We start from the raw sequence: 25,001 nt of genomic DNA on the forward strand, positions 1-25,001 counted from the left end.
ATCTACTCCTATTATCTGAAGGTTTGGTCTTCTCACCGGAGCAAAGATGGCTCTCCTTCCGGCTCAGGCCTTGAGACTCCTCCTGGGCGGACACCCCTCCNCGGGCGGGAAAGGTGCTGGACGACTGGAACCAGAAACGGGATCTTTCCCAGAAGCTGTGATGCTTCTCCAGTCTGCCCTCTCCCCGGCAGTGCACCGGAGCAAAGATGTGCTTTTGCTTTTTTTATATATACTATTAAAATAGTGTATATGAATTGTGTAGGTTGTTCTCATTTACCCTGCTACCTAGTTATTCTTGGCTGACCTGCTTTGTTCCCTTCCCCCTCTGAACTCCTGCTGTGCAGGATTCAATATTGTTAGTCTTCCAGCCCCTCTTGTTGTCCTGTTTCCAAGATCACAGTGACCTTCCTCTGCAGGCTCACGTCTTAGTTCCACTGGTTCTTGTCCAATTATAATGTCTAACTTCCTCCTCAAAACTCAGAAGGGAGCAGAGGAGACGGGTGAGGGAAGGCAGCTTCCTGAGGGCATATTTGTTTCTGTTTCAGCAGCCAATGAGTTGGGAAGGACTACTCTCACAAGTCCACCCAGGGCAATGGCAGCCGACAAGAGGGAGCAGGAAACCTAGTGCTGTGTGGTCAGATTTGGGTCTCTAAAAGGAGTAAGAGGACTCAACTGGGTCAGTTCTGCTCATAAATGTTTTAGAGACTTCAGATGAGAAACAAGTGTCTCAAATGGGGTGGATCACAGGACAGAGTGTAGAAAGCACATTGCAATTCTCAGGGGACATCTTGGAGATTCCCCACATGTTTTGTCTGTGTGATTTTAGGCACTGGTTGCAGCCTCTAGTCTACCCTTGGAGGCAGGAATCCACAGGTACTCCAAAATGGTAGCCTACTAGGGGGCAGGACACTGTTCTTAAAAAAAAAAAAAAAAAAAGAGGATGTTTTCACAGGTGCCTTCACCACCACCCTGTATTTACCCAGAATTCAGATTCTTGTTCGTATAATCCTATCAAAAGGGGAGGGGCCGTGAAGCCAGTTGTAACTTGAAAATGTGAAAGGGTAGAATTAAGGTTAACTCTGAATTTCCTGCTTCTCAAGCAATTATTTTCTTCCCCCTTACTATTAAGTTACTGTCATCTTCCCTCCACATAATTGGACATAAGTTACTAGGAAAATAGGAGATAAGTTTGTAGGTACTATACAAACATAATGGGGTGAAATTAGTAAGAAGTTATAATTAGAGTTATAATTATATAATTATAGTTCTTGGATTTTTAAGACTTAATCTTGTCAGTGAGTTAGTGATCCACTAATGTAGTGATTTACAAAGAGATCTATTACATCATGATAAATAATTAATGAACATTTTGCAAAATGTTATTTAAAATAATAGATGAATACTCACTCTACTACTGACCTATTGCCTTAGTCTCGGTAATCTTTAAAATAATAAAAGTGATGGCTTTGTGACCCTCAAGCCGAGGATCAGCATGAGTTCCATAGTGAGACATTATCTCAAAAACAAAAGTGACTGTATAAGCTTAGAAAAAACAGAAAAAAAATTCATTATTGCATTAAAAGAAAACATGTAATATTAACATAGCAAAAAGATTCTATGCTTTAAAAAAAAGCAAAAGTAAAAAATAAGCCAAAGACCCTCCATATATAGATCCTATTTGTTGTTTAATGTCCGTAAATAGCAATGATGTAATACTTTGTGCTTGCCTTCTTTCCCCTCTGTGTCATCCTACCCACCTGATGAGAAGCTGACTATGGGATTTACATTTAGCAAATAAAAGGGCAGAACAAGAAAAATCTTAGTTAAGCCTTACCTTCAAATGAACAGTTATTTTAGCATATTTATCCTCCCAGTTTAATAACTGAATGTCCAATATCTGACAACACTAGTTAAGACACAGTCAGTATTTCACAATTAGATGAACTAAAAAGGTGGCCTCAATAAAAGTATAAATTAAATACAAACGAGCATTCATATTTGAAGTTTTAGTTCTATGATATTGTGGTTATTCTTGACAGAATTCTTTTATCTTAGAGAGCTTTACAAAAGCACTTATGGATAACATATGATATTTGGTATTTCTTAATAGTTCAGAGGGCAGGGAAGATGGGCAGGGCAAGGCAGGCTACTTGGTCATTTGAACAGCATGGTTAGTTATTCTTCTTTGTTTGTTATTTGAGGTTTTCCATAATAAAAGAAAGTGGCTTGTAGAGTTATAAGTCATGACATGGCACTCTCACACAAACACCTTGGATGTCCTGTAACTGCATGAACACAGTAGAGGAGAAGGGACCATGAGTTCCAGACTAGGGCTATCTTTGTCCCTCCGCTGTTTTTGTTGTTTTGATCTTGACCTCTTTCTGGAGCACTGCAGGTGTGTTACAGGTTAGTTATGAGCCTTTTGGAGTTGAAGCTGCTCAGTACAGACTGAGGAAGGCCTCATGATGAGGTTGCTAGCATAGTTGGGCAGTTATTTACTGATAGATAGCTTATTTATTTATTTATAAATTTATTTACATTTCAAGGGTTATCCCCTTACCCGGTTTCCCCTCCTCCTGGAAACTCTCTGTCCCATCTCACCTCCTACTGCTTCTATGAGGGTGTTCCTCCACCCCACCCACCCACTCCTGCCTCTCCACCCTTGAGTCCCCTACACTAGGGCATCTATTCAGCCTTCATAGGACCAAGGACCTCTCCTCTCATTGATGCCTGACAAGGCCATCCTCTGCTACATATACAGCTGGAGTCATATGTACTCCTTGGTTGGTGGCTTAGTCCCTGGGAGCTCTGGGGGTTCTAGTTGATTGATATTATTGTTCTTCCTATGGGATTGCAAACCCCTTAAGCTCCTTCAATCCTTTCTCTAACTCCTCCATTGGGGACCCCGCACTCAGTGCAACGGTTGGCTGTGAGCATCTGACTCTGTATTTGTAAGGTTCTGGCAGGGCCTCTCAGGAGACAGCTATATCAGGGTTCCTTCAGCAAGCATTTCTTAACATCCACAATAGTGTTGAAGTTTGGTGACTCTGTCTGGGATGAATCCCCAGGTAGGATAGTCTCTGGATGGCCTTTCCTTCAATCTCTGCTCTACATTTTGTCTCCATATTTGCTCTCATGAATATTCTAAGAAGGACCAAAGCAACCACACTTTGGTCTTTCTTCTTCTTGAGCTTCATGTGGTCTGTGAATTGTATCTTGGGTATTCAGGGTAGATTGCTTTAATAGTTTGCTTTCTTCTTATTTCAGGATTTTCTTCAAATGCTGTTGGAGAGCATTCCAGAAAACAAAAGGTAAGTACCAGTAAAGGAATTAGGAACCCCGGTTCACTTTTAATTTTGAAATAGCCCTACCTTTGTTTGACCCATTGTTACAACCTTGACAGTTGAGATTTCCTCTCTGCACCAAGGAACTTAGGGCAGCTCTTAGTGTCACAGCTAGACCAGAAAATAGGTTGAGATTGCAGCAGCATGTCCAGCCCAGGGCCCTTCAGTGTGGAATAGGAAGCCAGCCAAGAGCACTCTGAGGCTTCAGCTTCCACAGCTAAGAATGGAGGAGAGAGCCGGGCAGGGATCAGTGATAGAGTGCTTGCTTGTCATGAGAGGATGCAGGGAAACTACTCTAGACCACTTCTTTAAAAACAAACAAACAAGACCACATTGGAGTGGCTCCAGTCAGTATAGATTTATATAAGGGCATACTGTTTCACTGAGGCAGAGATTGATATGCTGTAAGAGCCTGTGGTGGAGGCCACTTTGCTGCCTCCTGTCTGAGTCTCACATTCATTGCTATAATAAAATGCCTGACAAAAAGCAACTTGGGAGAATGGATATATTTTAGCTCACAGTTCCAGGCTATAGTCTATCACTGTGGCAAAGTCAAGAGAGCAGAGGCTTCAATGGCTGGTGACATCACACTCACAGACAGAGAGAGTGCTAAACATGATGCTTAGCCTTCTCTATACAACCTAGGGTCCCAAACCAGATAATACTGCCATATGTTTTCAGACAAAGTTGTCCCCATCAGTCAAGACAGTCAATATAGTCTCCTATAGTCACACCCACAAGCCAACCTGATTTAGATACTTATTCTTTGAGACTGTCTTCCTAAGTGATTCTAGACTGTGTTGAGTTGGTAATTAAAACTAACCATCATACCTTTTAGTTTCAGAGTTTGGAGTAAGTCATTTAAACCCATTAAACATGTGGATAATATTTTATCAGGTGTTAAAAAGCAAAGCTGATATCTATGTTTAAACAAGTTGCTCAGTTGATGGTTTGTGTGTGCATTAAAACATAAACACTTCTTGTGCATAGCACTGCACACAGATCTATGTGCATCATCATCAGCCCTGACTTTAATGTTCTCATAATCACCACCAGGGAGATTATTAGAAAACAACAGATTATGATGGCACTCAACCCTTGGAACAACATTCTTACTTAGGGTCTCATGGATGGCAGGGTAGCCCCAAATTCACTACATAACTGAGACTGACCTTGAACTTCTGAACCGCCTGCCTCTGCCTCCGCCTCCTGAGATCTGGGATTGTGTGTCACCACTACTAACTTATGTGTTGCCAGGGATCAAACCCTTATACATGCTAGGCAAGAACTCACCCAACTGAACAGCAGCATGGGTGAACAACATTTTTTTTTTGTATGTGATCTTTCTTCCATGTTTGACCAAAAAGACAACTGAAGAAACATGACATAAGCCACCAGTCTGTACCTTGGGGCCACATAGGTAGTGTGGCTCTAGAGTTGTGAAAGCTGAGGTTGCAGAAGTTAAGTAGCTTTTCCTTTAGTGTATGAGCCCATAGGGACTGGCTCCAGACCATGACTACCTCATCTCCATGTTCTCTGCAAGCTTCATGAAAAGGAAGAACATGCTCGTTGTTGGATGTGGTCATTTGCAGACATGGGACCTGGCCTCATACAGCCTTTAGAGGAAACCCAGAGGCCCTGCTACCCATGTAAATTCCTCTACCTTGCTTCTTCTAAGGCTCTATCTTAACCCCTAAACATAAGTACCCAAAGCATCATCTCTAATAGCAAAACTGACATTCAGACATCAAAGGGGCTTGTTGAACAATTTAAGTGTTTCTTTGTTGAAGGACTGACATTGCTTTTCTTTCTTTGACCTTCGGGCTTAGCAGTGTTTTTAATGCATGTGAACATTTTCAAGTGTGAACATGAATTCTTTGACACGGATATTGTTTTAGATTCATGCAAGGCCAGTCACTTGTATGTTGATGGGCCTGTCTGATAGGCAGTTTAATTAGATGTCTCAAGGGTAACTTATTATGCAACCAGGCTAAGTCTAGAGAAGGGCATACTGCGAGGACATGGAGGTTTTTCCTACACAGTGGATCTCCCCTGGGTGACTTTGTTGAAACCTCCCTATCTCCCACCTTCCTCCAGCAGGTAGAAGCCTGGTTATTAGTCCTGGTTCTGTTGTGGTCTTTCTTTCCAGTACAGGGGCTCACACTTGTCAACCAAGCACTCTGCCACTGGACTAAACCCTGATTATTCTCTGTGTGAGTGTGCATACAGCAAGGTGTTTATGTGGTCAGAGAGCTGCTTTGTGGAGTGAAGTCTCTCCTCTACCTTTAGTGTAAGTTCTAGAGAGTGAGCTCATACCATCTATCAGGTTTGCATAACAGGCACATTTACCCGTTAAGCCGTCTTACAGAACAAACACTAATAAAGCAGGAACATGTAAACACGAAGCCAATCCGTGCTTCATTCAGAGTCAATGTATTTCTTGATTCCTGCCATTCTGTGCTCATTCACAAGCATAAACTGTAACTTCAGTAACTGGGCAAGACAACAGGCTTTCAGGAGTCTGTGCTAAGGAACTGTGTTGTGTGGATGGCTTTAAATGTTTCCTGTTTTTGTTTGTTTTGTTTTTATTTTGGTTTTGTTTGTTTGTTTGGGTTTTGTAGACATATTATGGTAGTATCTTAGAGTTATCATTGCTATGATGAAGCACCATGACCAAAGCAATTTGGGAAAGGGTTTATTTGGCTTACACCTTCACATCACTGAAGGAAGTCAGGACAGGAACCTGAAGTTAGGAGCTGATGGAGGGGCCAGGGAGGGGTGCTGCTTATTGGCTTGCTCCTCATAGCTTGCTCAGCCCACTTTCTAATAGAACCCAGAACCACAAGCCCAGGGGTGACACCATCTTCAATACACTGGGTCCTCTCTCATCAATCACTAACAAAGAAAATGCCTTACAGGCTTGCCTGCAGTCCTATCTTATGGAAGCAGTTTCTCATCAATTGAAGTTTCCTCTTCTCACATGACTCTAGCTTGTGTCAAGTTGACATAAAACCAGCCAGCACAGGTGGGATTCTTCTGCAAAACTGATATCAGATGTGGCTATTTATTATTCAGAAGTAGACCTAAAATGTATACATATTCCCCCCCCTTTCTTCCTCAGTACTGGATTTGAAGCTCACAGCTTCACACGTGCTAGGCATGTGCCTGACTACCATGCTATGGTGGCAATAATTTCCTTTTCTTTTATACCTGCCCCCTGGGACAATAGCTCAGGTTCTCCGATAGAGTTCAGAGGCCTTTATTTAGGACCTTGGGCATAGGAAATAGGGAAGAGGGGAGGGGGAAAGAGGAAGAGGAGGGAGGAAAGGAAGAAATTTATAGATGCAGCATATGGCCTCTTCTGTTGATTATAAATTTGCATTCTGAGTGCTGACTGCATTACTTCAGGACAAAGTTCTTAGGGCAGAAACACAGCAGTTTTCACTGAGGCAACACAGTACACTTTAGTTTGAGAGGTCTGTGTCTTTTAATCTCCATGATGCAGTATGGAGTTCATTTGGATGCCCTGAGCCCTCTGGCTCCACAGGCCTGGATTTTATTGTTGTAGATATTTACTGAGGCAACACACTGGGCCCACAAAGAAACTTTTGTTGTAGTCATGGAGATTAGCGCAGCATCCATGGCCTGTGTGGTTGCCAACCACCCACTGCATCCTTTTGACAAGGTGGGATGCCTTTTCCAGTGGGACCATGCTTTGCTTAGCAGACTTAAGTCTCATTAAGAATTCTCCTTAAATGTTAAAGTGGTCTCTTGCCTACAAAAAAACAAACATAAAAACAAAAACAAAACAAACAAAACAAAAACCCTACTTCACCAAGTATATTGGAGTACATTTTTAAATTTAAACATCTTCTTGCCTGCTAACTAATCTCAAAATCTAGTTTGCCTGTTCAAGCAGATGGCTTGCTCTATTACCTATGCAGCATATTGTACTAATTTTATGTGGGCCTCCAAAGGCTGCACATCTACCCCCTGGAGCCTCTGATCTTTGGCCCCAGTTGCAAACTGATCCTCTGGTACATCTGTTAGGCACTTGAGCCATGCTGAGCAGGCAAGGCTTTGCCTGTCACACTGAGTGGCTAGTGTCAAGCTTCCTCTGCACTTACTAACATTCTCTGTGGAGCATCTCCTGTAACAGGCTTTAGTCTGGACTATGGGAGAAGGGAGAGAATAAATCCAACGATAGCCTTCAAAGAGATCCTGACCAACTATCAAAATCACGGGTCATTATAATCACCCATACAGGACATTAGAATCAGCACATACAGAACACTGTAAGGTCTGGGTCCTGGGGGCTACAGATAGCAGACCCATCAGCCCTGAATTTGAAATGAGACCTAAAGGCAGAGCCTAGGTCCTAGGGAGTCGGGGAGTGAAGAGGAATGGGAGGGCTAGAAGCTGGGAGATGTACTAGAGAACACCAGTGCATTTGAGTCCAAAGATCTTGAGAACTGGAATTATTTCAGTGATGGTTACAGTACCAGTGGGCTTTGAAGCAAAGAACAGACTCATGGGTTGTTTGAGAGGTAACACAGTTACAAATGGGTGAGTTGTCAAGTTGAATAAAGGAATCAGATGTGAGCCTGACTTTTCTTTCTTGGTCCCTGAGCTACATTCTGAAGTGAAGTGGGTAGCTGCTTATCCCAGGAATCAGTATTGAGGGGAAGGAAATAAAGCTTAGGAGGCCATCTAGAAGGACCCATGCACCATGCTCCCCCTGCCAAAAACCTATGCTCCCCCGGAGAATAGCTGGTCCAGCAACCTTAGCCCCCAGGTTCTGGTGTCAGCCACAGCTACTGATTAATCTTGCCCATCAATTACAGTATTTGTGTGTGCATGTTCATCTGTTTGTTTACCCCCCTCCTGCTCTTCCTCCCCCACAGAGCAGGGAACACTCACCTCATACGCAGTCTTCATTATCTATCTGAGCACAAATGCTTTGTTTTGATCAAGAAAATGAGCAACACCATGGAAAGCTCTGAGACATAAAAAAGCATAACTTATCAGTGATTTTAAAACCCGTATAGAATTTAAGTTGTGCTCTCAGACAAGGGCATTTCCATTCCAAACTCTGATCCTTTTCTGTGTCCAGTACCTAGATGTTCACAGTTGTTGCGGCCTGGCATTTGCTTCATGTGAAACTAGTGGGAGTGTGTGCTGGGTTGTAGAGGGAAAATGTGAGGGTTAAAATCCCAGGAGGCTGAAGGCAGGAACCAAGAATGATAGCAGCATGGTATGCAGTCACCAGCAAGCTGATGGGCCCATGATAGACACAGGTGATAGTTGCTGCTTCATTCACCACAGCAGCTCAGAAGTCAACAGCAAGACATCCAGGTGTGTGCAGCCCGTCTCCCTGCAAGACTATGCTTAGTTCTGCTCATACCCACATCATGCAAAGGTCACTTACGTGTTCCCTTTCTAGACTCTGAACACAGCTTACTTTTCTAAGCAGTATTGTATCAGAGAGAGAAGCACGTTCTGGTTTCTTCTGTATTAACTAATTGTGACATTTATAGTCCAGAGGGTCTCAAGATAGCCCATGGAAACTCCACGCTGCCATGTGAAGTATGGTACACACACGCAGGCAGCCAGTGGGTAGCACTGCCTGCTGCCCCCAGTACCAGGTCTCAGCCGTGGGATGGGAAGAGTGAATGCCCTAGCCCAGATCTGAAGGTCATGCACGCTGGTTCTGTGTCCAGTTAGCTATCTGCTGCATAAGATCAGTTTCTGTAGTGATGAGACATGCAGACGGGTCATTTTCTGTGTGTCCTGAGTCCTGGCTACATGGAAATGCCTCTGCTTTCTGCTGGGATCATTTAAGTTGAATGACCTCAGAGGGAAAACATGCACCACCAGCTTAGATACTTTGGTGACTGTGACAGGCAGCTGTTCACTTAATCACTGCTGTGCCATTTCTATAGTAATGATCAAAACACCAAAACTATCATAGAGATGCTCACTTTGCTCTGAAAACATGTGATCCACTTTTTCCCAGGGTGGGAGAAAAAAAGGTATCGTTATATGGTGGCTCCCTTGCTTTTTAGGGGGAGAGTATTAATGCATGATTCTTCTTCTGATGACCTAACATTTTATTCCACAGTTCCCAGGCAGGCTTAGTGCACTAACAGCAGAGCTTAGAAGTCCCTCCAGCAACTCTGACTTTGGCCAGAATCCACCTAGGTTGTAGACTGAACACTTGCTCAGGTGGTCATCATCCACTTCACATAGCTACCATAAGGACCAAATGATTGTGCTTATAAGATGCTTTGAATCTTTCCAGAGAAAAGTGGCCTGAAAATTCAAGCTGTCTTCAGTTAAGGCAGGAAAGGTTTTGTTCCTGACTAGCCTAGAGAGCTCTCCTGTTCTCACATCTCTGCTTCTAAAGGCTCTCTTCTACTCTTAAAATGCAATTGGAGAGTTGACAAGCAGGGCAGCCACAGCAGGAAGCAGGCCACCTTTAGGGGTGATTAGTGTTAGCAAGAAGGGACAGTTATGTTGGGCACAGGTGCACAGATGCACAGGCTCCGTGTCTGTGGTGTGTTTATACCACTGCAGAAAGGGATTCATGATGAAGCCCAGGTTCAACATGGGAAGGAAAGCAGAGCTTTATAAATTTCAATCCCAGCTCTTCAGGTACTGTCTGTGCAGCCTTAGGTAAGTTTCCCAAGCCCTGAGAACTTTGTTTGAGTCCATGCTGTGCATAACAACACTGGATTTGTGCTATTCCTCTAAGGCTTAGGTGGATGTTTTCTGTACTCCAATATAGTAAGTACATAGATGGCAGCTGCCACTTCTGTGCCTCCACTTGGCAGTGCTTAGAGATATCTTCATTTGTTTTGTTTTAGTTCCACCAGAGAGTCTGTGTGAAGAAACTGAATATGGCAGCAGTATCTGCTTCACTACTAGCCAGTGAACAAGCCATCAGCGTTGGCCAAAGATGGGCACAGTAGTGGTCACATGCTTTCTGGGGAATATTGTCTGGTAGAGATTAATAGAAGCCAGAGTCTGCTGCCAGTCTTTCAGCCTTCCATACACTTCCCCAGCATTCTATGTCCTTGGCATGGGTGGCACATACTCAGGGAACTGAGGTAGAAGAACCTTGAGTTTGAAATTATCCTGTGCTACATAGAGAGACTATGTCTATAAAGTAAGTGCACGTGCACACACATACACACATACCAGCAAATCAGCAGCCTGCCATGTGGCCTCCCTGCCTCTAGCCTCTTCCTTATTTTGTAGTCATGGTGGTCTGTTCTCACACCATGCTAGGTGCTGCTGGCTAGGCCAAGCCTTATCTACACCTTGTCTCTGTGGGACAGGCATGTAGGCATGTCTTCCTACTCTGTCTCCTCCATCTCCATTGCTCCTGTCCCAGCATGCAAGACAGTGCAGCCTTCACAACTACATGTTCAAGTAGCCTCTCTGAGTGTTCTTCTTGGTATCCTCTACCCATTTATCTTCTTGTGGAGAAGATGGTCTTCCACATCACAGATGCTTGTCCAACAAGCTGTAGCATCTTATGAAGCACCCATCATCTATTCTGCAGAGACAGTGAATCTCTGGGATGTTTTCACCTCAGCTCCCCTCTACTCTGGGCATGGTAGCTCCACCAGATGCTTGTCTCATACAGATGTTTGCCTGACCCTTGGGCTCCTTGCCTGAGGACTTGGGACAATGCTCAACACCTACTTTCTCAGTCTTTGGTCCCAGCCTCTCTTTATGCCACTGAAAGAAGAGTCTTGCAGTGGAAATTCCACAAAGGAAATGATGTCGTGTCCTGGATTTACTCCTCTGTGGTGATGCCCAACAGCTGCTCACCATCTTTTGTAAAATCACTCAGAAATGGCAATTAAGTCACCACTCAGCTGTTGCCTTTTTAGGATATGTAATCCCAGTTCCTATGAACTCTCAGATACATTCACTGTGTGGACTCTTTGACCATCTATGCTATTAAGTATTCTAAGTGCTGTCTCTCCCCATATACTGTTTTCTCCCCAGACCTGTTTTTCTAGATGCCAGGTGCATGGTCAGCCTTAGAAGTGCCTCTGACTTTGGCTTTTCTATGGGTAACTAAGATAATGCCAGAGTGTAGCTCACAGAAGTTTGGATAGAAGTCAGTAAACAACACTTCCTAAAAAATAATGGTTTGTGGTATTGTTGTTGTTGTTTTCCCTCGAGGTATGTGAGGCTGGCATATAAGATTGATTTCTGTTTACATAGGAAGTGAGACAACTCAGTTGAAGGCCTATTCTTGTTTGGAACAAAGTCATTCTGTCCTGCACCTTACCTACCACTGATCATGCCACTGGGACACAGTTCACTTGGTGGAGGGGTCTGTTTCCTGTGCTCATCCTGAGCAGCCCTGGGTTTTGAGCACTGGAGCCAGTTCTGTGTGTACTAGTTTCCAGCCCTGTCTTCTGGGATCTTCTCCTCTGCTGTTTTTCCCCGAGGGGCCAGCCAGACCTACCCTCATAGTCCTGTCTGGTCAGCCAAGTCCACTGTGGGTGTATGGGGCCTTCGCGCAAGCTCAAGGGAAGACAGAGATCCTCCTGATGGTGCTCTGAGGAGCAGTCTGTCTCTGAGAATAGCATGGAGAGCGTGGCTATTTGCACTGGATTGACGGTGTTACATGGTAGCAGTTGATGAAAAGGCCAGCAGTGGCGGTCCTCAGCTTTCTTGTGAGGCGTGTCTGGAAATGTCACTGATTACAGGGACCAGGAAGGCCTGTCCCTCTGTCTTCTTAGGTCTGCTCCCAATCATCTACCTGGTAGTCCTATTGTGAGATACTGGCAGTAGAAGCTCAGACTCTCTCCATATATTCCCTGTGTGTCTTCCTTGTATTTCAGCCCACTGAAGGCTGATTCCTGACCAGATGCCCACAGTGTGCTACTCTTAGCCTTGCAGTACCTCAGCATACTTCATATTTCTACAACTTCTGTCATCAATAGAGAAATTGTAGAGGGGATTTACTTGGGGACTTAAATTTATTTATGTGCAGGTGTGTGTTCATGTACCTGCTCATGGTTGCCAGATGCCAACTCTGGAGAGTTAGTTCTCAATTTCACCCTGCTAGGGCAGGGTCTCTTTTGTTTTCTGATAGCTGACCCACACATTTTGAGGCAGTTGTTTTGTCTCTACTTCCCTTCTCCTGATAGGATTGCTGGGATTACATGTGATATGCCATTTCTGTAGGTTCTAGGATGGAACTCCAGCCACCAGGCTTAAACAGCCAAGGCTTTTACCCATAGAACTATCTCCCTGCCCCCAAGAAATGTGTTTTTATTCATTCAGATAAAAATATCTCCACAAAAACCCACTCTCCTACCAGGAACAGTGGTGAGGGCTGAGTGCTGGGGTTAGCTGGTAGAGAGTGTCCATCCTTCAAGAAGACAGTAAACGTGATGCCACCAAACCATTCCATCCCAAGTGTGCTAGATCGAGGGGGCAGAGAGTGATGGGGGTACCCAAGGAAGCAGGCTGCCTTCTTCCTGCCTAAGGTCCAGTGAGAAGATATTGGGCATGAGCAGGAATTGCCTGGTACTGAAGGAAGACTGCTAGCTGTTAATATACCAGATATTTAATGATTTTATAGACCAGTGAAGTCAGCAGGGCAAGAGAGCAGTTACATTTCAGCCAATGTAATAAACATTCACAATACTGCATAGAGAGGGGCTTTGATGTGGGTCTGCCTGGAGAAAACAAACAGGTGAGCCAATCACACTGTGCCCATAGACTTGTTGTCACACTAGCTGCCATAGAGGCCTTACTTGCCTTGCCTCCTCCAGCAGGCATTCAGGCTCTACATGATCCAAGAACATTCCCATCCCTTAAAGCATTAAAAGCATCTGCTGCTACATGCCTGTGCCTCATCAGTTTCAGTCTACAGACACTCCTGTGCCCTGGAGAGATCACCCTAACCTGATGGGTTCCTTCCCACACCCCAGCCAGTGGGGCAGTGCTCATCCTCAGGAGAGCACCTCCTCTGCCTGAATACTTAAACATGTCCTGGTTCTGTGTGTTCTGAACCTTTTTTTTTTTTTTTTTNCTGGCTATCCTGGAACTCACTTGGTAGACCAGGCTGGCCTCGAACTCAGAAATCCGCCTGCCTCTGCCTCCCGAGTGCTGGGATTAAAGGCCTGTGCCACCAGGCCCGGCTGAACCATTTTTTTTTAACTGTTTGTTTCTTGTTTTGTTTCTGAAGGCTCGGCCTGTCTGTTGAGAACATCATCCGCGATTGGCTTGAGTGTTCCGGAATACCTAAGGTACCTGCAAACTGTTTCAGGAATAGAATAAAGTTTATTGCTAGCCTCTCAGCCATGACAGTAATGTTTCTAATATGTCTATAAAAGTAACTGTCAGGAAAATTCTGGCCTACAGGAGCCACTGGCTTGAGTCCCTGTGGGATGTATGTGAATGTGACAGTGGCCATGTGTTGTGTAGTAAGTGAGGCCATCCAAAGCATGGTGGGTATTTTGGGTAGAGTCTCCAAGCAATAGTTTAATACCTTCAGTAGGTGAAGCAGATGGCTTGGGGATAGCCAAACAGTTGATCAGGTTTGCCACAGCTTTACCTGACCATGGTACCTGTTTCCATTCCAACCCTGCCTTTCAACTTCCTCCCTGTTGTATTTATGCATCAGGCTGGCATCTCCACTTAGTCATTGCTTTGTCTTGGGAACATGTACTCAGCTTTTCCTCTCTTTTAATTCATGGGTATCCACGAGAGAGAAATCTCCATGGGAAGGTCCATGTTTCTAGGATCTATTGGGTAATCCAGGTTCCTCCCTAGTCCCTTGGCCTAAGGACCAAGTTAACTGTGTAGTAGCCCTTGGTGACTGTGGACAGTCCCCTAGCAAAGAAAAGTTTGGTCCTGTTTTCAGGTCAGCATCCCCTGTACCCTGATTATTCTTTCTGGTTTTGTGGCTAGTTATGTGAACTTCTGCTTTGGAGTGTCTGGGTGCAAGACATGAAATGAAGTGGAGGGCGTTCAGCCTTCCAACATGGGGAAATGTCACTACCAGCCACCATCAGCTCGCTGGGAGATACTTGGCCTTCAGTTCAGAACTGTGTGCCAGCCACTCGAAGTTACTGGTTGGCTCAGTCCCTCTGGGAACCATCAAGAAAATATAAACTAAACAAAGCAGGTGAGGCAGGCGAGGGGCTGCTGCCTGGAGCCCTGACAACTGCACTTTAACATCAGCTATGTTACGAGAGCCTGTGGCTTCTAAGGAAGTGACTTCAGAATGAGATAAGTTGCAGAACCAGCCTTATCATGCAGTGTTTTAGGTGAGGCTTCTCTGGTAGTTTCACTGGAGTTTGTCTTATGGGCCTAAGGAGACTGTTGGAGGCTCCTAGGCCTTCTCGGTGTGGCTGCTCTAGAATAGGACCTTTATTTGCACCATTTAGCCAGGATGGAAGAAAGAGGAATTCCTAAAGTCTGAGCTGTGCATGCCAGGAAGCAGGCCGCCCACAAGGCATATGGGGTAGGGCTGACCCTCTTCTTGGTGGTAGCAGGGGATGTTGCCTCATACAAACTGAGAGAAGGAAAATGAAAGGGTAAGATTTGCCTCTGAGATGAACCTTTTCTTCCTGAGATCTAGTTGCATTTGTGACAGCTTTAGCAGAGAGAAGGCTTTCTACCATGAACTGATGAAACCTACTGTCAAAACAGACAGGTGCAATGAGGCTCAGCAGCTATAACTTATCTTTAAGGCCCAACTGACATTTCCCTTGGTGCTTAACTGTTGAGTAAAAACAACAGCAGCAGACAGAAGCAAGCCTGATTTAGTGCATAAGCTAGGCTGGTAAGTGATCACAGGAGTCTTTTCATCCCCACCACCCCACCCCAGTTCTCTGGTTATTTATGTGGCCACTGATGATCTACCTACCTGCTTTCAGCCCCTTTCACACTCCTTGTAAGTCTCTTTTTGTTTCCACTTCAGTGAAATGCTTGGCAAGGCCTGAGAGCCTGTGGTGGCAGGAGCTCACAGTGAATGGGACACCTTGTTCTTCATCCTGCCATTATAATATAAAGTTACTAGCATGCCTGCCCTGAAGTGACAGTACCAACAGGCTCTCTGCTCTTTGTTCTCCTCAGAATTTCTGTCCTCCAGCAACCGAATTCTCTGATGACAGAGACCAGTGTTCTCTTATGAAGTTTCCATCCCACAGGCTACAGAGGCTTTTTGTCTTCTCAGAAAGGCCTGCCTCAATTTTCCTTCACAGCTCTGCTGAATAGAAATCATAAAGAGAAAATAAGTGGCCATAGCTTCAGGAGCAGCAGAAGTGGGCACAAGACCCACAGACACGAAAGACTTGGATCCAGCCTCCTTAAGGAATACCTCATCCTGGAGCCTTTGACCTCACAGAGACTGAGATTGTCTGTGATCTCAGACTTGTTTGCTTTTGTCAATTTTTTATGAAAAGATTATATACTTATTTGAGGTTATGAAAAGCTTTTAAGTAGGAAAATTAGAATGACACCGGGGTGACTTTTTCCCCACACTGTGGTCTTTGAGGCAGGGTCCCACATAGTCCAGGATGGCTTTGGATTTCTCGTAGCTGAAGTTGCCTACCCACATTTCAGTACTCCCTGAATGCTGGGGCTCCAGGCGTGTACCACTGTGGCTGGCAACCAAAGAGAAGACTTTAGTGCACATCTTCTCAGCCACCATTCAGAATCTATATCTACATTTTTTTTGTCCTTTCTACACCGTTTTTGTTTTGATTTTGAGGTGCAGGAGACAGAACTTAGGGCCCTGTGCATGATGGATATTTCCCGCCAATTATAAGATAAAAACAGTAAGCCTCAGAAGCATAAACTGTGGACCCACTGCTGTGTCAGTCTCAGAGGTGACCCAGGCCTACTGACAGCCAACTGCGAGCCTCACTCTTGCTTTCTGGTTTGCGTAGTCGGTATTTGGACTTTTCAAAAATAAATCATGACTTTGGTCTGAGCTTTTAGACAGTGTTTCTTCACTGCTTTCCTTTGTCCTTTGATATAAGCTGAAGAGCAAGTGTTGGTGACTGCTGCTTCCTGATATTGTCAGCTCTCCAGTCCTGTGCTGGACTAGTTTGTAGCTGTCTCCTAGTCTACTAGGGATTAGTTCCAGAACCCCTAAGAGGACAGCCAGCCCTTCTATACAGTGGCTTAGTGTGTCCATGCAGCCATCACAATCCCCATGTGTGTGAAGGCCACCATCTACCATCACACCATTCCCCAGATACTTGATTGGCATACTTTGTGGCTGTTTCTCTTCATGTGTTCCCTAAGGCCCACTTCACCCATAGTCACGTTTCAACCTCCATTACAAGGTCTCAGTACAGATGCACTAGAGATAGCCTTTCTTCATTCAGGTCTTCAGTCCTCCTTGGTTTAATTGCTACAGAGCCTTGGAAGATCCTCTGGAACTTGTCAAGTCCTGAGGTCCTCCTCGTAAGCAACTCCACATTCCTGATCCCATTCCCCCGAACCTGCACCACTTCCATGTTGTATTTTGCCTGGGCTGTGCAGTAGCTAATTGGTCGTCATGGAGCAGCCAAGCTCTTTTCTTTCTGTGTGTCTGTTTATCATCCACATCAATGTCAAGTGAGTTCTCCCCAAACACAACTCAAATCCAACCTCACCAGGACTCTCTTTATTGGCAGTGTTCTGAGAATGCTGTCTGACCTGCTGGTGACACTTTCAGTCCTGCCCAAGGCTGTCGTCTTCAGAGCCTTTTTGTCCCACTTTCTAAGCATACCAGACTCCCAAAACAACAGTCTCCTTTTCACATGCTCTTTCCTATCTCTCTTGACATTCTCTCTCTTCTGTTTTGTATTCATCACAATTGGCTTTATGTGGTTGCTATTTACATGTTTCTCATGCTGTCCTTATCTTCCCTGCCAGGAAGAAGCATTACATCTGAAGCATCCTCATCATACTTACTACGATAAGCATGGTTCTGTTTTTTCTGCTTAGCCTTTTTTGATGCTCAGAAGCCCATTGTCTGATAGAGAAGTGACAGACACATGGCATTAAGTACTAGAACTATATCTAGCACACCTGGACACCTGGACTAATTAATTAGTCAATTAATATGTATGTGTGTGTAGTGTGTGTGTGTGTGTGTGTGTGTGTGTGTGTGTTTGGTGAGACAGGGTCTCATAATGTAGTCCTGGGAATCACAGACCTTGATGGTTCTGCCTCCTGAGTGGGATTGCAGGCCTGTGTGAATAGCTGGCCTCAGTGGCTGAATCTTAAGTCCAATCTTAATTAAATTTCTCTAAATGTAAAAGTTAATAAATCTACATTGCTTAAAACATCTCAGGTATAATAATAAACCTACTTTTCAACTGTAGATTTTATGTAATAAAAATAAAACCCAAGCATTTATGCTTAAAACTCAGCATCTGGGTTGAGATGTGCATCAGATTAAGAAGCCTCATACTAATAAGAGAGGAGGAGGAGGAGGAGGAGGAGGAAGAAAGAAAGAAAGAAAGAAAGAAAGAAAGAAAGAAAGAAAGAAAGAAAGAAAGAAAGAAAGAAAGAAAAGAAAGAAGAAAAGTGAAACATTTCTTTAATATAATTTTTTTTTTCCACATTTGAAATGGTAGTGTTGGAGTGCACAGGGCCACACATGTACAGTTGGTGCCATTCCTTTGGTTGCTACATGAGATCAGCCAGCTACAGGTGAAAGTATTTTTAAAGAAACTGCCTCTGAACACCTACAGACCCCCTGGAGCAGCAGTGTGCCCTCTGATAGATTTTGAACAAACTGGGTGGGAAGACCACATGCCGTACCTGCACTACTTTATGTAAGGGCTGGAGTGTCACCGGATTTTATGCCCACAGGGTTCTTGGACCAGTCCTTCAGATGCTACAAGATGAACTAACTCATTAAAACTTATTATAAAAATATTATTTTGAAACTTTCACCAGAAACCATGAGCAAGCCCATGATCTGACCTCCTGCTGACTCTAAAGAGCAAGGAGGCTACTCTGGCAGTGCTACTGATGGTTGCAGATGCACATCTGAGGAGGAGGAGGAGGACAGAAGGCTTAAGTGACAACCCTTACCACCCCAGGAAGCCATCAAAGACAACTCTTAAATACTGTGATAAGGGGACTGCAGAGATGACTCAGTGAGTAAGAGCACTGACTGCTTTTCATGAGGTTCTGAGTTCAATTCCCAGCAACCACATGGTGGCTCACAACCATCTGTAATGGGATCTGATGCCCTCTTCTGCTGTGTCTGGAAGCAGCTACAGTGTACTCATATGCATAAAATAGATAAATAAATCTTTTAAAAACTGTGATAAAGATGCTGAGATGTAGCTTTCCACAACTGATTGCTTTTGGCAGCTCTGTAGGTGGAGAAGGACTCGATTTTCTTTAGAGGGTGGGCTGATGGGAGTTTCACCATGCTCCAGTAAGTATATGGACAATACAGATTGAACTTTTTTGGGGAGGGGTGTAGGTCACAAGGGATGACATAGAAGTACTGGGAGGTGAGAGTGATTGGGGTGTATGAGGTAAAATTCCCAAAGAACAATAAAAATATTATTTTGAAAAATAAAAACTTTATCTGCTATGCCTTACTTTTAAGATGTAGCAACTGCATTGAGTGTGATCTGTAACCACAGCCCTGAAGCAAAGATTGTGAGTTTGAACTGAGCCTGGCCTACATAGCAAGTCTCTGACTTAAAAAAAATTACAAAAATGACAGCTAAAAATTTAATAATTATTTTAAAAATGTGTATATATGGTGTGTGCATGTGCATATACACTTGGGGAGGAGGGAGCTGTGCATGTAAGTATGGTGGCAGGGACTGACATCCAGTGTCTTCTATCGCTCTCTAGTTCATTTATTTAAAGACTTATTTTTATTTGTGTGAGTATGTGAGAGTGTGTGTGTGTATGTGTATGAGTGTGTATGTATGAATGTGTGTGAGTGAGTGTATGATTGAGTGTATGAGTGTGTGTGTATGAGTGTGCATTTATGTATGAGAGTGTTAGTGTGTGAATGTGTTTTGAGTGTGTTAGTATGTGTATGATTATGTGAGTATGTGTTTGTGTGTATGAATGTATGAGTGAGTATTGTATGAGTGTGTATGTATATGAGTGTGTGAGTATGTGTGTGAATGAGTGAGTGTGTGTTTGTGTGAGTGCACATTCACTGGCATCAGAACACCTAGAGCTAGAGTTCCTGGCAGCATCACAACACCCACCATGGGTGCAAGAATTGCTGAGTCATCTCCTCAGGCTCATAGACCCTGTAGCTCCCAGCAAACTCCTGAGAGCCTCTCGCTTCCACCTCCCAGCCCTGGGGTTCCAATGCTTACCTAGGTCCAGCTTTTCCCATCTTCTCACCCACACATCTGACAAGCTTTAACTGTTGTTCTGTGTGGTCCCTGTGTGTCCTGCCGAGGAGAACTGTTCACACAGCCTGTGTGATGTTGAGGAGAACTGTTTATGTGGCCTTTGTGTCTGGGTGTACAGAACTGTCGACGTGGCCTGTGTGTCCCAGTGTGCAAATCTGCTCTGCCGCTGTTAGCTGAGTTACCAGATGAGTCATGGTACCTTAGAGTCATCCACAGAGCAGATCTGAGCAAAACTATCTTACATTTATAAAGTCTATGAGTCAAAGTAGAGATGGCCTCTCAAGGGTAGGAACTACTCCCCACCTTGTGTCTGCTCTCAATTTCTTCTACTTGTCAACTTGTTTCCAGAGATCTGTACGTGTTTTCTTGCTAACTTAAGTGAGCCTGGGGTCCATCTGCACCTAGACCTTCTCAGAAGAATGTACCTAGTAGTAGCGTCAGCAGAAGCAAGGGCAGCACAGAGGAGAGGATGGCTGTCAGACTAGCTGTCTCATGTGTCCCGGAAACAGGCTGAGGGCCACCTGAGTTCCCACACTGGCCCCCGAATCCCAGAACTGAGAGCAGAAAGTTATTTTGGCATCTTGGGGAAATGCCATTTCATTTCCAGAAATGAAAATGCCAAATTGCCAAAGGTCAAACAAGCCAATAAGGGAAGCCAGAGGCTCTACAGGGAAATTGCTGCAGTTATGGAGCTGGGAGGAGGTGGTCTTGTAGCCAAGGATAGGTGTTCCAGGTAGAGAATGACAGCTGGTTCATCAGGAGGATGGCTTGTAGGCTTCTTTTAGCATGTTCCTGTAATGTTTTTTTCATGTAATCTTAGAGGCCATTAGAATAGTTAATCACTGGGCATTTATAAAAGTTTGACACTTCATGGCCAATCAAGAAAGGACTGTTTCTGAAATTTTCATCAGATTAAATTCCTATCATACTGACTGTGGGGCTGTTGTTTCTTGCTAATAGTGGAGGTACCCACGGTACCCATTTTGTTTAGTAGTTCATCCACACTTTGTGACTGAGCATCTTGAAGATGCACTGATGGAGCTCTCTGGCTTGCTTGAGGCAGCATCTGAAGTAAGGATGTCTCAAGGTGGCCCCTCACTGTCCATCAAGGTGTCTGGTCCTTTCCACAGCTTCTTCAAATGCCATACCACTCAGCCGAGTCACTTTTTCATTTTTAGTTTAATTTTCTTTAACTTGGCATTTATAGTTCAGTACTCAAATTTGTTTGCTAGGCTATTATAGCTAAGTACTACAGGCAGACTAGCTTTAACAACAATTTGATTTTCTTACAGTTTTTGAAAGTTGGAAATCTAAGGTCACAAAGTTGGCTTCTCCTGAGGCCTCTCTCCTTGGCTAGCAGATAGCTTCCCTCCCCATCCCTCATGTGTGCATGCCTGTGCATGTATGTCAGTGTCTCACACACACATTTCTATTTCTGACCCTATTTCCCCATTGTAAGAACTCCTGTTACACTGGATTAAGGCTTGGACAAGTGATTTTATTTTACTGTGGTGGCTCCTACCTCCAGTACACTCATTCTGAGATTCTGGAGGTTTATGACATCAACCTGAGAAGAGACACAGCTCAGCCCACATCAAAGCTCACCACCAATTTTCTGGAAAGTTCCAAATTTCTAGGAAATCTTCAACATAATAAAGGTCATGAGCCAGCCTCACACATTTTAACCCCATGGAGGAATACACTCTGAGTAATTTTTGGTCCCAAATGATACTGATTGCTTAGTCCAAAAAAATAAAAAAATTTTTAAAAAATTTAAAAAATAAACCAACCTGAAAGTCATGTCTGGTAAAATAAATGAGAAATAAAGGAAGGGATTGTTCTTCTATCTTGCAGAGGTACATGTACTGGCATTGTGTGTACAGTGTTCAAGGATTCACTGTGACCCATCCTGCCCATCCTGCCTGACACAAGGCCCACAGTATGGTAGGAATCACCATCTTTGCTGAAATGACCCTTCCCAAACCAGAAGTCAGCCCAACAGCTAGCTTCACAGAGCTCTTGCTATGGAACCACAGAGGCTCTGGAGATACTGGAAGCTGGTTCTAAAGGACAGGCAGGTTTGAGGCAGAAAGCGGGAAGATCCTGAGGGGAGTGGGGGAGGCACTAATGTGCCCATGTGAGCTGTCAGGTAACCAAAGTCTGTGATATGCTTATGTCAGAAACAGGACTGATGCTCAGGGGATGGTTCCTGGCTCCAGCAGCAGAGTCCTCCCCTGCTGGGAGAGGGGCCATAGTAGCCCTTCTCCATCAGCCTCATACTTACCCTCTGCCCCTCCCAAAACCACGTGTACTGCCCCAGTGATAGAAGAGTAAATTGCTTTTAAATGACTGATAGATTCCACCTTGTGATGTATTTGAGTCATAATCTTTCCCTTCCAGCCTCCATTATGAACTGGTGTGTGGTTGCTTGTTGTGTGTGGAGAGCAAGATCTGCCAAAGGGCTCAGTTAGTAAGGCAGGACACAGATCCCACAGGGACTTGTGATGCAAGGACTCACCAGAGGCTTTTGGTGGTGTAACAGTTGCTTGAGTGACTGTTTCAAAGCATGGACAGGTGGGCCAACAGGCCTGTTGGAAAGATAACTTCCTGGGTGAAGGGTTACATCTTTCTCCTCCTCAGTAGGATGATGTGATTCAGTGCAGAGAGAGGAAGTTAGAGAGACTCTTGTCCCTTAGTTTTCAACTCTGAACTTTCATGTATAGAGTTGTTCATTTGCACTGATGCTTAAAAAGTAGCATTAAATCTATCTGGCCAATAGTATGTAGCTAGAGAGCACACAGGCTGGACAGGGACTCCTCCACACCCACAGGAGTCGTTAAAGGCATGGGAGGGAATGGCTTAGTTGGTAAACAACATGCTTCATGAGTGATCTCCAGAACCTAAGAGAAAATTCTAGGTGCAGTGGCCCCTAGACTTATTTTATTATCCGAGGCCTGGGGAGTTGGAGACAGGGATCCCCAGAGCTTTAGAGCCAGACAATCTAGACTAATTGGTAAGTCTCTGATAGAAGAATAGCTCCCAGTGAGAGGCCCTGTCTCAAAGGAGAGGAACTGCCTTCATGAAGACTCCAGGCCTCCACAAACATGTACATAATATGCACACATACACACCACAACAGCATGCATACATACATATGCATTAAAATAAATAAGTATACAGCCTTGGAGAGCAAACCAAATGGTTGAAATACAAATTGTATAATGCCCAGATCCTGGCAAGGATGGGGGAAGATCCCCAGAGAATTTGATGGTGGAGTGAAACTGAAGGCCTGCATCCTTAAGGACCTTAGATTGAGCACTGTGTGTGTAGGTGGACATGTGCTGGTAGAGGCTTCATGTGTGCCCGGCATGCATCTTACCCCTGAGCTGCTCCTCAACTGACCATGAATGTATTTTTAAAGTAAGCTCATAGAACTTATGTATGATTCATGTCAGAATGGCTTTCTTGGTCAAAGAGCATCAGAGAACTTTTTTTTTTCCTTGAGGGGAAAAAAATGGAAATCCTAAACTAGGCCAAATTGATGCAAATACTTTCAGACATGTGGCACCAGTGGAGAGAAATCTAGTATTTGTTTAGTAAACTGAAATAAATCTGTTGTGCCTTTTGAAGCAGGAGGAGGAGGAGGCAAGGGCAGCTAGCTTTGGAAAGATGGCGTCATATTCCTGTGGCCCCACTGAGAAGCAGACACAGGAGGTTACAGTACACTAGGGGTTGTCTTGCTCTGTATAATAGTAAAGTCCAAGCACACTAAGGCTGTGAACTAGATCCTCTCCCCAACAGAAGAGAGAGCTGGATTTGGTAGTGAGTGGTTCAAGTGATTTATTAAAGAGCTAGGCTGACTCCCTGCTAGAAGAATAGCCCCATGCACTTGGGCCAGAGACCACAGGCCATCAAGATCATGGAGGAGCCTAATTAAAGCTCAGGCTCAGCCCACTTCTACTCTCATGAGTAGGTCTGGGATTGGTTGATGGGACCTATAATTACGTTATCCTCAGAAATGACTTTTGTTAAACATTCCTTTTCTAAGAACCTTCTAAACACTTGGCACCCTTTGATTTCATATTCCTCACATACTTGGTGCAGATACTTGCTCTGACAGTGTACCCATTTGCAGTGTACTGGATATCAGGGGACAGACCCTGCCAGTGAGCTCAGTGTGTTTGATCAGCAAGGCATAGAGGCCTCTGCCCTAGAACCAGACACCTAAAAGGAGCTGTGGAGTTGACTCTGGTATTTGCCATGTTCAGTTTGGAGGCTGAATCAAACCCCAGCTCATTCACAAGTCAGCAAGCTTCTTTTGTAAGCAAGCCATGTGATTGCTATTAAGGTACTGTGTGAGGGGCCATCTTGGACCATGTGAGCATTGCCTGTTTTTTTGTTTTTTGTTTTGTGTTTTTTTCAGGCTTATGGTGTTGTGCACTCATACAGATGCCCTTTAGAGTTTTTCATGCCCCTCATAGCAAGCAAGACTGCCCTGAAGGACTCTACTTTGATGAGGCTGTTCCATCATGAGAGCTCTTTAGAAAGGATCATGTAGACTCAGAAAGCTGGAAGGAAGATAGCTACTGGAAATACATGTCTGTCCCTGGGAGCTACTCCACTTCAGTATAAGATGCCACAGCTTCTTTTTTCCCCTTTCCTTTTCATTACTCTCTATAAGAACTATCTGTCTTTATATGAGCACAGTATCCCTCCTGAATTCAAGGAGCAGGCTGGGGAGTTGGCGCCGTGGCGCTGCCTGACACTCACCTAGCATCACTGCACATCTTGATGGTTTTTGAGGCAGTGGCTCTCAATGGGACCTTCCTCCATACCTAGGGCATCTTGTTCCAGCTCTTGCCACCAGAGAATCCACTTTCAGAGAACAGGACTGTTCTTCCTCTCTGTTAGGAAGAGCCGTTGTATGGCACCAGATAGCCTGATAGCTTGCATGGAATGTTTTGTTGGGCGCTGCCTGCTCTGCTTCATCTTGAGGAATGCTTTAGGGTCGCCAGCTAGGGACTCGTTCTAGAGAACCATGCCTGCTTTCCTCACCATGATAAGAGGAGCCCTGTGAGAAGAGCTGCTATCTATTTGCTTGCAAATCTAGTTAGTGGCACAGCTAAGGTCCAGACTAAGATCTTTTTGTAATTTTTAGCAGTGTTTTAAACACAGGTTAACTCCGTGCTTTTGGTGAATATAGGCACAACAGAGGCATGCAGCCGAAGGCCGTGGGCAGCGAGCGGTGAGGGGTCTTTCTCCTTGGACCTGTGCT

The 25,001-nt window shown here is 44.4% G+C and overlaps 1 protein-coding gene across 6 annotated transcripts in view; it reads left to right on the forward strand.

The window, feature by feature from the left end:
- The window catches only part of Aopep (aminopeptidase O (putative)), a 310,014-nt gene that overhangs the window by 211,878 nt on the left and 73,135 nt on the right, over positions 1 to 25,001 (forward strand). For all 6 annotated transcript variants that reach the window (XR_003845375.1, XR_003845374.1, XM_021215555.2 and 3 more), the window contains 2 exons: positions 3,268 to 3,311; positions 13,567 to 13,627. Coding sequence is in view for 4 of the 6 variants with exons in the window: in XM_021215555.2 (XP_021071214.1) it covers positions 3,268 to 3,311; positions 13,567 to 13,627 (105 nt within the window). In the remaining 2 variants the exon portion in view is untranslated. The remainder of the gene's footprint in view (positions 1 to 3,267; positions 3,312 to 13,566; positions 13,628 to 25,001) is intronic.

The sequence above is a fragment of the Mus pahari genome, chromosome 16, assembly GCF_900095145.1.
Source record: "Mus pahari chromosome 16, PAHARI_EIJ_v1.1, whole genome shotgun sequence".
Lineage (NCBI taxonomy): Eukaryota > Metazoa > Chordata > Mammalia > Rodentia > Muridae > Mus > Mus pahari.